The sequence below is a fragment of the Panthera uncia genome (genome assembly GCF_023721935.1).
Source record: "Panthera uncia isolate 11264 chromosome A1 unlocalized genomic scaffold, Puncia_PCG_1.0 HiC_scaffold_16, whole genome shotgun sequence".
Lineage (NCBI taxonomy): Eukaryota > Metazoa > Chordata > Mammalia > Carnivora > Felidae > Panthera > Panthera uncia.
The window spans coordinates 76,255,543-76,270,193 of record NW_026057576.1 but is presented as its reverse complement, the minus strand read 5'-3'; the positions used below and the strand labels follow the sequence as shown (position 1 = coordinate 76,270,193).

General features: G+C 44.0%; 1 protein-coding gene across 1 annotated transcript in view; it reads right to left on the bottom strand.

Annotated features, from left to right (window-relative positions):
- Positions 1-572: 572 nt before the first annotated feature.
- The window catches only part of MYO16 (myosin XVI), a 458,605-nt gene continuing 444,526 nt past the window's right edge, over positions 573-14,651 (bottom strand). Inside the window, exon 34 of the mRNA XM_049647209.1 lies at positions 573-800. Coding sequence (XP_049503166.1) covers positions 573-800 — 228 coding nt within the window. The remainder of the gene's footprint in view (positions 801-14,651) is intronic.

The window sequence follows — 14,651 nt, the reverse complement described above, 5'->3', positions numbered from 1 at the left end:
GGTCCTCTAGCAAAAACAAAGAAAAGCATGTGGAGGAAAGAAAATTCTAGAAACGAGCTCTTTCGAACGGGTGTTTTGAAGGGAGCACCACCAATTGCATAAAGTTATAAAACAGGGTAATAAACATGTACATCGTGATCAGGTTTGTAAAGTCCAAGGAAACACGACACCTACAAAGAAACGGAACGTGTGTCCCGCACAGCGTGTTCTAGAAAAGCGACGGGCCAGCGAGGAACACGTGGGCGGCGCTACTGTACGGCGGGCGCGCCCTTCCTCCCCCCACGCTTTTCCAGGCCCTTCTCCCGCCACGTAGGGGAAACACGGCCCCAGGGCCGCGGAGCCCAGGAGCCAGAACGGACGGATTCCGCCGGAACCGGCGAGAAAGAATGCGCACGCGCACGGCGCACGCACGCACGTGCGCGCATGCGCACAAGCACAGGCGGGCCCTGGTGGCTTCTGCTGGCGCGTCCGGGGTGGCTCTGCGTCCATGCCGCGGGAAGCACCGGGGACGGGGCAGCCTCGGCGGCGGCCACCACCGGGCAGCGTCGCTGCGTCCACCTGCTGTGCAGCCCTCACATGGTGGAGTCCCACAGCTCGGAAGGCAGCCGGCCGCAGGAGGCCCCGTCGGGCTTCTTCACCAGCGTGGGCTTCTTGCAGGGAGGAGGGGGCGGCGCCCTGGGCTCCGAGGGCTGCAGGAGGTGCTGCCAGTCTCCTCTCCCCTCGCAGAGCTTCCGCCTCCAGTCCAGGAGCTCCTGCAGGGCCACGCTTTCGTTCTCCGAGAGCCTCAGCTGATGGATGACCTGGGGTGTGGGGGGAGGGGAGGAACAGCAAACACAGTGAGCGAGTGGAGAGAGGAGAAGAGCCACACCGGGGCCGGGCTGGGTGTGAGGGGGGCTCAGGCGCTGCTTGGAGGCCTCCATGCACTGCTGTCAAGAAACTATACGGCCGCTGGGCAGGGGGCCGCTGAAGTAAGATGGCAGACAATGGTATGTACGACAGGTGCACCAGCCTAGGAGATGAACCTCCAGGCGATTCCAGAAACACTCAAACGTGTGTATGCCCTTCGCCCTCTGTCATTATACATGTTCTTACGACATCTCACACTTTCCCCTCATTCATCACAATTGTAACCCTGTTTGTAATGGGTGCTTTTGGGTTCTTCGAGGCTTGCCAGATGCTAGGGTTCAGCCCTCCCATCTGTGGGAACGTGACCCTACTCCTGACTACAGCAGGATAACCCAAGGATGGAGCCCTGCTCCAGAGGGCCCCTTCATGGTCCGTGTTAACAGAGGACCACACTAATATAGAAGTGGTTTCCAAGAATTGGGTGTGGCAAGGGACAGCCACCGCAATATCCAACGGGCTAGTATGACCCGGGCACCTGCAACCCCAATGGAGAATCAGCACATACTCCTTTGCAGCAGCAACTCAAAGCAGTGATCTCAACTAGCAGCTATGTACTCTCTGACCTTGCGCCTACAGAGACAGACTAGGAGAGCATCGTGCGGTGCAATTCCCTCTTGCTTCCTCAGGATACCATCTTTTTCTGGCCATTCTAAAGTGAGTATGCCAGACATCACAGTGGGAACACAGGAAAATTCAGAAGAAACAAGATGTCTCAACCCACTTCCAAAATACCTACTGCTCTGTTCTGGTGCCCCTTCCAGCCTCCCCAACAAAACAAAAGAGAATACAGGAAAGCAGGACATGGCAGTTGGCCCCTGGGTAGAAACAGTCACTCAAAAGCAGCAAGCACAGTCGGTGCTCCAGGATGGTTCTAGAGCGAACACCTTTAACCTGGACACATGAGCCTACTGTCTACCCGCAAAAGAAGAATTAAAGCTAGAATAAAAAAAAAAGATGGCAGAAGGTGGAGATGTGGTGGTAAACCACAGAAGCTGGGAATTCAAACCCATACTGGGAGTGCAGAACTAGATTTCTGGAGCTGGTTACTAGCAAAAATAGATCCCTCAGACTGGATGTACATATAATCAGAACCCCCCCCCCAAAAAAAAAAAAAAAAAACCTAAGTGTGGGGAACAGGACTGTGATGGTCTGATCCCTGAAGCCACCTCCAGGAATCAATGCCGAAGTAGCATCCCCCCGCCCCTTAAAAGGGTATTTTTCTCCAGTGTCCAGGATTGCACCAGAACAACCTGGAAATGAGGCATTCCCCTGCTGGGAAGGCTTTTGTGGAAGCCAGACTGACCCTACAGTCACAAAAGTGAGCCAAGAAAGAGAGGATGTAAAAATTATTATTATTGTTTATTTTGAGAGAGAGAGAGTAAGCTGGAAGGGGCAGAGAGAGAGAGAGAGAGAGAGAATCCCATGCAGGCCCCATGCTTTCAGTGCAGAGCCTGATGCGGGGCTGGAACTCACAAACTGTGAGATCATGACCTGAGCAGAAACCAAGAGCTGGATGCTTCACCGACTGAGCCACCCAGGTGCCCCCAAATTATTTTTCAGTAATTATTTAGGGTGCTAAATATGTACCAGGTCCTTTTCTAAGCACCTTAGAAACATTAACTCAGCAGTCGTCCTGAGAATTCTATAAAGCAGTGCCACCCTTTTGCAGATGAGGAAATTGAGGCCCAAAAATGTAAAGTGTAATTTACCCGAAGTTCCATGGGAAATGGTGTAACCAACCAGTCAAGCTCTAGAGTCTGTCTTTTTAAGTATTACTTTATGCTGCTTATCACTGACTGAATAGCTGTGGGGCAGAGTTTGATGTATGCTAACGACCAGCATCCCTATGCTATGTTCTTCTTTGTTCCTTTCCTCAGTGGGGTTCATGTGGAATCTGTATGCTTCCTCCACCAATGTATTTTAACCCCTCTATTCCCTCCACCAGTGTATGCTCAGCGATTGCATTTAGCCTCAATCCTGTTCACTCTATGGTTTTTAAGCATTGTATACATGTTCCTTGACCCATGGTTAGCACATAGTAGCGATCTCTGGAAAATACTGTCATGGGATTTATTCTTGTGAGAGAACATTTAATTCTACCAGTCTCAGCTGATTCCCCCCCCCCCCCCCGCCCCTCCTGGGACATTTGCCAATTCTGAGTTCTTTTGTAGGTCTAGAGAGCCTTTTCTAGAAGAGAGAGGAACCATACAATGTGTTGCAGTTGTATGAGACTAGAGGCACAAATTGGGAAATTGAGGACCCTCAAAGGATGGCCATTTTCCCCAAGGGACATCTGTTACATTCTTCAGCTGTACGCACGCGTGGTGACTTAGGCCAAAGGCTTATGAAAAGCAGCGTGAAATTCCCCTGCATGGTTGGAGGCGCTTCCGAAGCAAGTATCTGACCGGGGAGATAGGAGCCTCAAGCCCCTGACTGGTCTGCAGATTTTGCAGCTGAGTGGGGCACGTGGGCCCGGGAGCTCTGAAATGCACAGCTGGAACACATCTGCACTCCATCGGGGCTAAAGAGCACAGACACCTGGCAGGCTCTGGGCCAAAGCATGGCAGGCGGTGCTGCCTGGAGATCAGGGATGGAGTAGACGCAGGCTGGTTCTCCGCTGCAGCTCTATCTGCGACTGGATTCTGGAGGTCCTCCCTGCCTCAGCTTCCTAGCGCGATGGTGGAATCTCTGGGGTAGAGAACATCGTCTGCAGGGGCGCCTGGGCGGCTCAGTCCGTTAGGTGTCAGACCGAGGCCCAGGGCATGATCTCACAGTGTGTGAGTTCGAGCCCTGTGTCGGGCTCTGTGCTGACAGCTCAGAGCCTGCTTGGGATTCTCTGTCTCCCTCCCTCTCTCCTTCTCCACCCCTTGTGCTTTCTCTCTCTGTCTCAAAAGGAAATAAGCCAAAAAATAATAATAAACATAAGTAAATAAATAAAACCACGGTCCACAGCATCTACAGTTTGTTAACACACATGCTTACTGTGCGATCAGAAATTACATGCAGAGACAAGGAAATTTACCCGAGAGTCAAAAGATAAAATGGATTCACAGATGATCCAGATGTAGGGCTAGCTGATAACAACTTTAAAGTACTTACGATGAAATGCCTAGGGGAGAGGAAAAGATGGACAAATTGAGGAGATAGCGGAATATACCCACATAAAAGGAGCCCCAGAAGGAAGAGGTGTACAAAGAACGTGGCAAAGCGATATCCCAACAGATAAGTCCCCCAACTTGCAAATGGAATCAATGCACACACTTCAGAGGCTCAGCAAACCACACAGAAGGCAGACCACACGCAGGCCACCACCACCAATAAGAAAACACAGGGCGGATCCTAGGGAAGCAAAGGCAAAGCAGAAAAGCTTTAAAACCCTAAAAAAAGACACGTTGCCTTCAGAGGAACAACAGCGAGAGGCAAAACGAACTTCTAAGCAGAAGCCAGGAAACCGCAAATCACAGGTGACGGTACCGGGAAAAAGGAATTCAGCCTAAGACTCTGTTCTCCAATAAAAATACCCCTCAGAAATAAAAATGAAGTAAAGTTGTTTTTAGACAACAAAAAGGAGGATATTTGCCGTCAGAAGTCTTTAATTTTTTTTTTTTAAAGTGAAAGAAAATGATCCCGGACAGAAAAATGGAAATTTAAGAGAGAATTAAAGACACCAGAATTAAATCCAGGGGTAAATAGGAGTAACATGCTTGGAACGTCTTGCAGACTATAAATTTTCTGCGGAACAAGAATGCATGCCAACAGCAACGGCAGGAGCCCTGAGGGGTTACGTGGAGTTTAGAGGTTCTAAGGTTCTAGCAATATGAGGAAAATAGCCAAAGTAACAGAATCCCTTAAGAGTCAGTAAGTCAAAAATGCAGGCTTTCTTCTCTAGTGAGACTACAGGAACGACAGGGGAAGAATGTATAATGAGCCAGTTACATACAGAAAATGTGAAATAAGAAATACTGCGTTAATTAAAAGAAATCAAGGAGGGTACAGAAAGAATATAAAAATGGAGGCCCAGTCTAACAAAACAGAGAAGAGCCTGAAAACTAGACAAACAGAATCCAAATCTCTGCCCAGCTGCTGGCATCGCTCTTCCGTGGCGTGAGGGCCCCAGCTAGATCATGTCCTTGCCAGTGCATCTGATAAGCATCCAGCCCTGTCCACTCACCAGAAGCAGAGTACCACCCCTCTGCATGTCTTCTCAGTCCTAGACTCTCTCTAGCAGAGCCCTTCCTAATGACCAAAGATATATGCGAGATGCGACGCTCCGCAAAGACCTTCATGATAGGAACACATTTGCAGATTGAGCCACTGGATGGCAGTCTGTGGAGAGTGCCTTTTCGTGGCCGCCGATCTGAGGCTTGTGGGGAGGGGTCTTGACATAAAATGCCCCAATCCCCCGAGTTACTGCTTCCCTCTTTTGAAAAAATAAAAAACGCACTTTCTCAGAGCTTCTCAGTGTTTACTAAAAATATCTGTATTCCCAAGTATATTATAAAAGGTGAAACTCCTATGCCCAAACCATTAGAAAGCATTTTCTTAATGAGGATATTGATGTCTTGAATAATGGAGTAAGTAAAAAAGACAGCCATCTTTGAATCAACAACCAAGAGCTTTCTGTGCTTCCTTGATAAGCAAAAATTTGACTGATGTTTGCAATAATCAACTAATGCTCAGAATAAACCCTTTCATTGAGAGATCCCATGGAACTGTATTGTCTATTATGGAGATTAATAGGTATTGAGTAAAGTCTAATAGGCACATAAGGATAGTTGCCAGAATGGTATAAATGAGATGTTAAAATACTAACATTATTGATCGTCATTTAAGAAAGAAAAACAAAGAATTTTCACAGCTTATTCCTTAGATGAAGGTTAAAATTCCAGGTAAGGATACATGATAGGTCACTACTTTCAATGTAACAAAGCTCAGAGGGCATTTTAAAATTACCATCTGTGAGACAATACACAGAAGATCTGGAGGTGAGAGTAGTATGCCCGGATGAATGATGTTCAATCTGCTTTACTTAGATTTATTACATTTATTAGACTGTGAGGCAAAAAATCATATTTGTTACAGGCAGAAAAAGAGCTTTAATATTTTGGAATAGCAAACAAATGCAACTACGGATGTCCCAAGGAGGGACACCCGGGTGGCTCAGTCGGTTAAGCGTCCGACTCTTGTTTTCAGCTCAGGTCATGGTCCCGCGGTTTGTGGGTTTGAGCCCTGTGTCGGGCTCTGTGCTAATGGCATGGAGCCTGCTTGGGATGCTCTCTCTCTCTCCCTCTTTGCCCCTCCCCTGCTCTCTCTTTAAAAATAAATAAATAAACTTAAAAAAAATGGTGGTCAGCGCGCCTGGGTGGCTCAGGGAGTTAAGCGTCTGACTCTTGGTTTGGGCTCAGGTCATGATCTCAAGGCTTCATGGGTTCGAGCCCCACATCGGGCTCTGTGCTGGCAGCATGGAGCCTGCCTGGGATTCTCTCTCTTCCTCTCTCTCTGCTCCTCCCCTGCTCACCTTGTCTCTCTCTCAAAATAGATAAATAAACTTTAAGAATAATGGTGGTCAAGTACTATATAAGCACCACAAAGTATTCACCATATTATTCAGCACTATAAACACATCTGAGTCAATGTTTCTCCGTTCTTTAAATTTCCTGCCCTCTTGGTAACAACAATAACCCTCTTCCTCTACCATTATTTCGAGTTTCCTGATAAATTAAGTATTCTCATGAAAAAAAGAAATAATGACTTTTTAAGAAAAACTTTAGTTTTGGAAACAGACTTGTAACTACAGAGAACACACTGATGGCTTCCAGAAAGGGAAGGGGGTGGGGGGAAGGGAGAAATAGGGGCTGGGAATTAAAGAGAACACTATCATGATGAAAATAATTGTTTGAATTTAGTTTTGGTATGGGGGTGGGGAACCATTTCTTTTCAGGAAGAGAAGAAATGATGCCAGGGATCAGGGATGCAACTGGAAATGAGTGCCTAGCATCTGCTGGCTTGACACCCAGGTCTCACTTACTCTGATTTGTTGTTTGGCTAAAGGATGCCATATGGCTATCTTTTAACTTCAAGCTTGTTTACCGTTGCTTCAAAGATTTATCTCCACCCCATGTCACTTCAGACAGCTAGTCACTTATTTATTTTCTTTTCTGGCATGTTTTATATTATAGTGTTTGGACACAAGATCATTATCTTTGAGAACCAGGAAGCAAGTGTTATAACTGGGAACTTAGAAATTGTCCCATACCTATGATGCTGGACGTCCACACTCTATCACCTCTGTGCCACACAAATATTACAAATGCTCTGCTGTTTAAAATTTTTTAAAAAAATATTTATTTATTTTTGAGAGAGAGAGAGAGAGAGAGGGAGAGAGAGATTGCAAACTGGGGAGGGGCGGAGAGAGAGGGAAACACAGAATCTGAAGCAGGCTCCAGGCTCTGAGCCATCAGCACAGAGCCTGATGCGGGGCTTGAACTCACAAACTGTGAGATCATGACCTGAGCCACCCAGGCGCCCCGCAAATGCCCTGCTTTTAAAGGAACCATGCTTAAAAGTGTATTAACGTGTTGCACATGGCATAGAGATGGAGTTGCTCAAAAAGAAGGAGTTTTTTTTAAACCTTATTTCCCCCATTTACCTGGGAAAGGGGACTTATGGAGGACGGTCTGGAGAAACTTCACAGAGGAGGAAGTACCATTTGATATGAATGTTGAAAGTTGAGGTTGCCACCATTTGGAAAAGGGGGAAAGAATAGGCAAGAAGAGGCATCTCCACAGGACCTGAGGTAGACAAGTGTCAGTAGTGACCCTGGACTCCCATCCTTTCTCAGAGGACCACCAGTCCATGAGCAGATGGGTGCTGGCTGGAGGCAGTATGGTGGAAGACCCAGGGTCTACAGCAGTGCTTGATTCAAATCTGAAATCTGCCACCCAGTGACAGTCTGTGACCCAACTCATCATCCTCATCTGTAAAGTGGGACCACAGTAACAATCTACCTCCCCAAAACGTGTGAGGATTTACATGAGTAATGTGTGTGGGCCACATAAAAGAGTATGTGAAAATAGTGAGTGCCCTATAAATGTAGGGCATTATGATCTCATCATCATTCGCTCTTTGACTTGAGAAAATCCTTAAACATTGCTGAATGATGATTATCCTGACAAGTCAATTGAACAACATTAAGTGAAAACACTTCTCACAACTTAGGGCCTTAAATAAAGATAAAGATAAAAATTAAAATAAAAATAAAAATAGGGCACCTGGGTGGCTCAGTCGGTTAAGCAACTGACTTCAGCTCAGGTCATGATCTCACGGTTTGTGGGTTTGAGCCCTGTGTCGGGCTCTGTGCTGATGGCTCAGAGCCTGGAGCCTGTTTCAGATTCTGTCTCCCTCTCTCTCTGCCCCTCCCCTGCTTATGCTCTGTCTCTCAAAAATAAATAAAAACTTCAAAAAAATTTTAAAAAATAAGTAAAAATAAATACAAATACAAATAAGTCTCTTCCTTAGCAACACGAAGCTCTCAAAATACTGAGCAACATACTGCATTTATAAAATAACTATGATTTCTGCATATATGATTTAAAACTAAAGAAAGTTGTACAGAAAGAAATGAAAGGTCCGGAGGTCCTTTGAATTTCAGGAGTAAGATAAAAAAGGGTATAAATAGATTTTAGTGAGTAATTTAAACTGCTAAGCATAATGTTGTGGAAATTGAGATTTGTATATGTACTTTTTCAGGGGTCCTCAAGTTCTCTGGATGATCTAATATATTTCGCATTTTTATTTTCATATTTTTTCAAAAGTAATACAATCATGCCTTGGATCATTTGAATGTCTACTTTTAAAGCCATTGCTCAGCAAGACTTTATTCTCTAACTTCTTATTTTATTTGCAAGCAGGATGCCACACGGAATATCACTGATATTGTTGCAGGTTAACCAGAAGAGAGTAGATGCGTTTAATATGCAAATAAGGCATCTCCCCCAAGAAAGCACGAAGTGATATTTCAGCATGGGTGAGATTAATAGTTTCCCAGCAGTTCAAGCAGAGAAAAGTGGTAGGGCCTTGGGTTAACCAACAGCACAAGACAGTAGAAATGTAGTTCTTGGAATCTGAGTCAACACCACGTCCATATTTTCACCAGGACTCTCATTCTAGCTAAACGCACTCATACCTACCATGAATGTTATAAATTTTAATTGTTGGCTTTTGTAGGTTTTTGCCATGTTGAATTTATAAATTTGCTTCGGTTTTATAGCTGTAATGAGAACAAAGAGGATGAAGACATTTTATGGAACAATGTGTGTGTCTACATTTAATCACCATTATAATAAGTTAACTTCAGAAATGTTAAGGGTTTAGGGGGATTTTTTTTTTTTTCGTTTAAAAAGGGTCATATGTAATATGTAAGTGAGAAAATGTTGATCTATGTGGGTAGAATTCCCTGGAGGTAGAATCTGTCGCTTGATCAGATCACGGGTGTCCTTTAGGGTCCCAAATGACTCCCAAATGAGTAAATTAATCTCTGCTCAGCAAGCACAATGCATCCAATGTACTTTGAGAGCTTAAACAGAGTTTGTGTCTGAATGTCTGCATGCAAAGGTTTAAGGGAAGGGAGAGAGTTTTTATCATAATTGACAACCAAGAAAGAATTTACTAAAAATCCAAGCAAACGGGCATGTAGTTGGGCAATTTGAATTGCAATGTGGGAGACAGATTCACGTGGAAACCTGACTCATGCTCCCAGGAAGACAGGGCAGTTACAAAAGCGGAAGGGTGTGAGTGCAGTTCTCAGGTCCTCCAGATAAAAGAGGGGTGGAGAGGAGCGTAACTCAGGTTGGTTGGGTTAAGATGCAAATTAGGGGCTGAAACTTGTCCAACAAATCGCACTGGCTCCTCTGAAAGTGAAGGCGAACAGCTCCTGGTGTCCTGGTGAGGAAGGACTCAAGTCCGGGGGAGGGCTTGCAGCTGGCAAAGAGCTCAGAGGCCCATGAGAACGTGCAGAAATTCCCCCTCCCTGGTGGCCTCCTGATGCTGTTTTCAGAGACGCTTGCAGCCAGGCTTACTTGCTCTATATTGAAATCTTCTTTCACACAGTCTATCAGATTTGTGTTTTCATTTTTTTAAAAAATAAACTTAGGGCCAATTGGGCACCTCACCCCCATCAGGGACAGGGAAGGAAAGGAGGAGAGTGCCTTCAAGCAATGGCGGACTGACCCCGATCTTACACTTGAGATGTAGTTCACATGTCACAGATTCAGATAAGACCCTTTCAAACACCATACAGCCCTGGGAACTTATTCAAAATGCTCTGTTGCTCTGAAGTCACATAGGGTGTGGGTGGTCCCAGACCCATTAGTTACTCGGAATTCAGACATGGCTAGATGGCTCTGAATGGCTAGTGAGTGGGGCCATTGAAAGACAGTGGGACAGTCACTGCAGACTTCAGGGTGGCCAGAGAGTGCAATGCCTTAGACGATCAGACAAGCTTACCCTATGCAGTGGTCGGAGAGTTTGTGTTTCCCCCACCCCAGATTCTCATGTTGGGATCCTAACCCTCAGTGTGGTGCTATCTATAGCTGGGGTTTTGGGGAGGTGATGAGGTCATGAGGGTAGAGCCTCAGTGAATGGGATTAATGGTTTTATAAAAGAGACGTCACAGAGCCCCCTCACCCCTTCTGCCTCTGAGGACACAGAGAGAAGTCTGCGACCTGGAAGAGACCCCTCTCCTGACCGTGCAGGTACCCCGACCTTGGACTTCTGGCCTCAGAACAGTGAGAAATACATTTCTGTTGTTTATAAGCCACCCAGTCTGTGGCATTTTGTTATAGCGGCCCGAGCAGACTAAGACATCCCATGCCCAGAATTATTATTTTTGGATGGCGTGGGGAAAAAAATGATACTATGGTGTAAGAGGTACAACTCCCAGACTTCTAGAAAATGGAGCAGGCCATCTGTCCATTTAAATGCCTTTGAAAACAAAGTCAGTACAGGATCTAATAATATACCTGGAAATTATTCTGTGATTTTTATTTTAAAATTTGACATTCGAAAGAAGTAGGAAAGCTTCAAAGCTTAGGGGCCAGTTGTTATTTGGAGTGGGAAAGCCGAAAGTCACAGTTCATGGGGAGTTGGGACAATCTGGCCCTCAAAGGAACAGACAGATGGAGCCACCTCGCAGCCATGCAAGGCCTGGCAGCATCATCGGAGTGTCCCAACCTCCCCCCACCCCCCCACCAAGTGGGCTGCACGGGCTGGGGTGGTGTTTGTGATCTACAACCTCTGGTCAGTTTCGACCTCCTCAAATCTGTAGCCTCACGTTCTCCTCTCTGTTCTCAAGGACAGATCAGGGAAGGCAAAGACAAGCCATCCACACTCAATAAACAGGTGCCTCGGAAGACCTCCTTTCGAGCTCCCAGCGGGCGCGAGCAGATATACATGAACCACATGGTCCAGGCGTTTCCCTGTGGGCTGCAATACTCATCCTCAAGCAAAATCCCCTCCTTTCTGCAGGGTCTTAACAGGAAGATTACTTCATCGATAGTGTAATCCTTAGAAAATAGTGCCACTTATAACACCTGCTATTACTACATCAACGACTCACTATAGGAATTAAAAAAAAGGGTTTCATCCTGTTTTTGAGAAAATCTTGCCAATTTGATATTTCGAAGTTCAAGACATGAATCTAGTTCTCATTTCCCCGCCTGGACTTGTAAAGTATTTTGTGTCTTCTAAAGTCCAGAGGGTATCAGGGACACATGAAGACAGAATTTGCTAAAAGGATGTAAAGACTGAGTTCATGGAAGGTCTACATCTCAAATGGGTCATTTTCACTAGGTTCCTCCCTTTCCAGGGTCAATGACTCTCTCACAAGCCAGAGAAAACCACAACGTGGTGTAAAGGCTTAATGAGGTTTATTACTTGTATATCTTTTTCATTAATTTTCAATAGATTTCTATTGTGTCATTAATAGAATTCTCGGAGATGAACTAATTAAAAAATGAGATATAAATTTCTTTACTTCCTGTGGATATGCACTTCTATGAATAATATTAATAAATGTAAATTAATAATTTGCTACTGATGTTTTACCTTAAGTCTTTCCCTTCCAGGATAAAAATAGACTTTGTTAAATAATTCATATGTAAAATCATGTTGCTGTTCATTTGTCGCAGAATTGATTTTTCTATTGACTATTCACCCAAAGGTGAAAAGAGGCATTTACTGACATTTATGGAAATTAAAACAAGGAAGCTTCTTGGCTGACTGCATAGTGAATATTAGTGTTTCAAATGCAAATCCCATTCCTACTTGATGCTAACAAGATGTTGGAGGAGAAACCATTAAAAAGTGAAATTTGAAAATCACAGTTTCCAAAGCCAAAGTCTACCTAAATAGAACTGAAAGATGTGGCATAAAATAGCATGTGATTCCAAAAAAACTTTGATGAAAGGGTTGTATATTTTCATTCTTTGAAAAAAAAATTAAGAAAACGATCTGAACGTGAAAGTAGCATTTCTGGTTTAGGCAAAAAAGAGTTGATCCTTGTAACTCAGAAATAGGTATTTATACAAGATTTCAATTGAGTTCATTCTTGCTCCTTTGTTTCTTCTGTTGCCATTTTGTTTCCTTTGTCGCCAAGGGGCCAAATAAAGGGGAAAATATCTTTTTAAAGGCACTTTACGAGTGCCTTTAAGCAATGGGCAACCGGGCAGTGAGGGAGGAGAGAGAGAATTTGAGCTTTTTACCTTATCTTTCAGTTTGATTTCTTAAAAAAGTTACTAACTGTTCTTGACTTTTATAAGTAGTATTATACTGGAACGCATTTAATATCATTGTAGTGGACATTTATTTGCATTTGGTAGATGATTTTAGGTTAATAGCTATGAATGAAAATGGACTCTGATGAGTGAATGTATAGTTCTTCCTATTAATGGACAGTTATAAAATAGAAATTTATGATTGTACTATACATCATGCAATGTAATTAATTTGTGACATGCTGGGATATGGATTTTATATGAGCTCTGGTCTTTCACCTCAATTCATTAAAAAAAAAAACCATGGCAGCATCAGTATGAGTGACTAGATTATAACAAATTGATAACCTATATTTAGGGTATGTTTGTAGTAATGACGTATGATAGTAATGGGGTTGGAATCCAGAGAATATACAGAAAAACATAAATCTATTATACTGGAAACACGGAAAGTAAGAACATTACAATTTTTTTTTAAAAACGTGTTTCTTGGGATTATATGGGAGACTCACCGCCAACAACAGGAGGTATTATTGAGGATAATTAATCTATTAGGTTTGATCTCTCCAAAGAATAAATCTATTCATGTAATTGCTGTGTTCAAAACGCTGCAGTGCCGCCATTTTGCCTGGCCTAAAGCATCAAGTCTCCACTCTTTAGCAGGTTATGGAAAGTCCAGTATTTTCTGGCCACGCTGATTATTACTGCTTCGTCACCATCCATTCTCACACGGACTCTCTCTGTCAACCCATCAGATGTAGCCAGAATACACCTGAAGTTCTGTTTCTCTGCAGTGATCCCATCTGTACACCCAAACATGGGATCCTTTGAGGCTTCTAAGGCCCTATGTCTAACATCGTCTTCATGCTATTATTTTATATTCTTTTTTTTTTAACGTTTATTTATTTTTGAGACAGAGAGAGACAAAGCATGAACAGGGGAGGGGCAGAGAGAGAGGGAGACACAGAATCAGAAGCAGGCTCCAGGCTCTGAGCCATCAGCCCAGAGCCTGACGCGGGGCTCGAACTCGCGGACCATGAGATCGTGACCTGAGCTGAAGTCGGACGCTTAACCGACTGAGCCACCCAGGCGCCCCTATTATTTTATATTCTTAAAGCATTTTTCACATGTGATTATTCTAGTAGTTTCTCATAACCATGTGAAGTAAGCAGGTTCTGTATTATTAGCCTCATTTCAGAGATGCTGAAACTCATCTTTAGAGCCCAAACTCACTTGGCTAGTACCTGATGCATGCAAGTTCAAGCACACTGAGTTTAGCTGGTCTTCTCAGGTACAAACAAAAGGTCGTCCTTGTGTGTGAACCAGCAGGTCAAACCATGGTAGTGAAGTCTCCAGAGCCTTTGGAGGCTGCATGTAGAAGGATCCTCTCTCTTGTTTGGTTGTTCCGCTCGCCAGGATCCTCATTTGCGTTAGTATGTAGGACACAGTCTATCTGTTAATTTATTGATATCACAATTTTTTTTTCTGGAAACAACCACAATCTGTGTGTTATGGCGATAAATATAATTAAACAAGAATGAGAAAAGACACTTCAGGAAACTGGATATTAATAAAATAACCTAATCCGAGTTGATTTTTGAAAATCAGATAATTAGGAGAAGGGCATAGTTTAGCAACTCCATTAGCCATGGGATACACTGTGTTGGGGAAAGTTATTCTCTGTCATCAACCTTGATCTTTCCGTCCAAAATGGAGTTACTGGAGTTCAAGTTTCCACTTGAAAACTGGAGGTAAGAGAGGCCTTTCTTTACAATCGTTACATGCACAAAAAGGTCCTATAAGTATTAAAACATTTTTCAAGGTGCCCAAGTTGTTATACAGGATTAACTTTGTGCCTGGGAAAAATTAAGTCCATAGGTTTTTAAGGAATTTCTGAGAGACCAGTTGTCAAGAGTTATAAGCTTTCCTCTCTCTCTCTCTCTCTCTCTCTCTCTCTCCCTCTCTCTCTCTCTC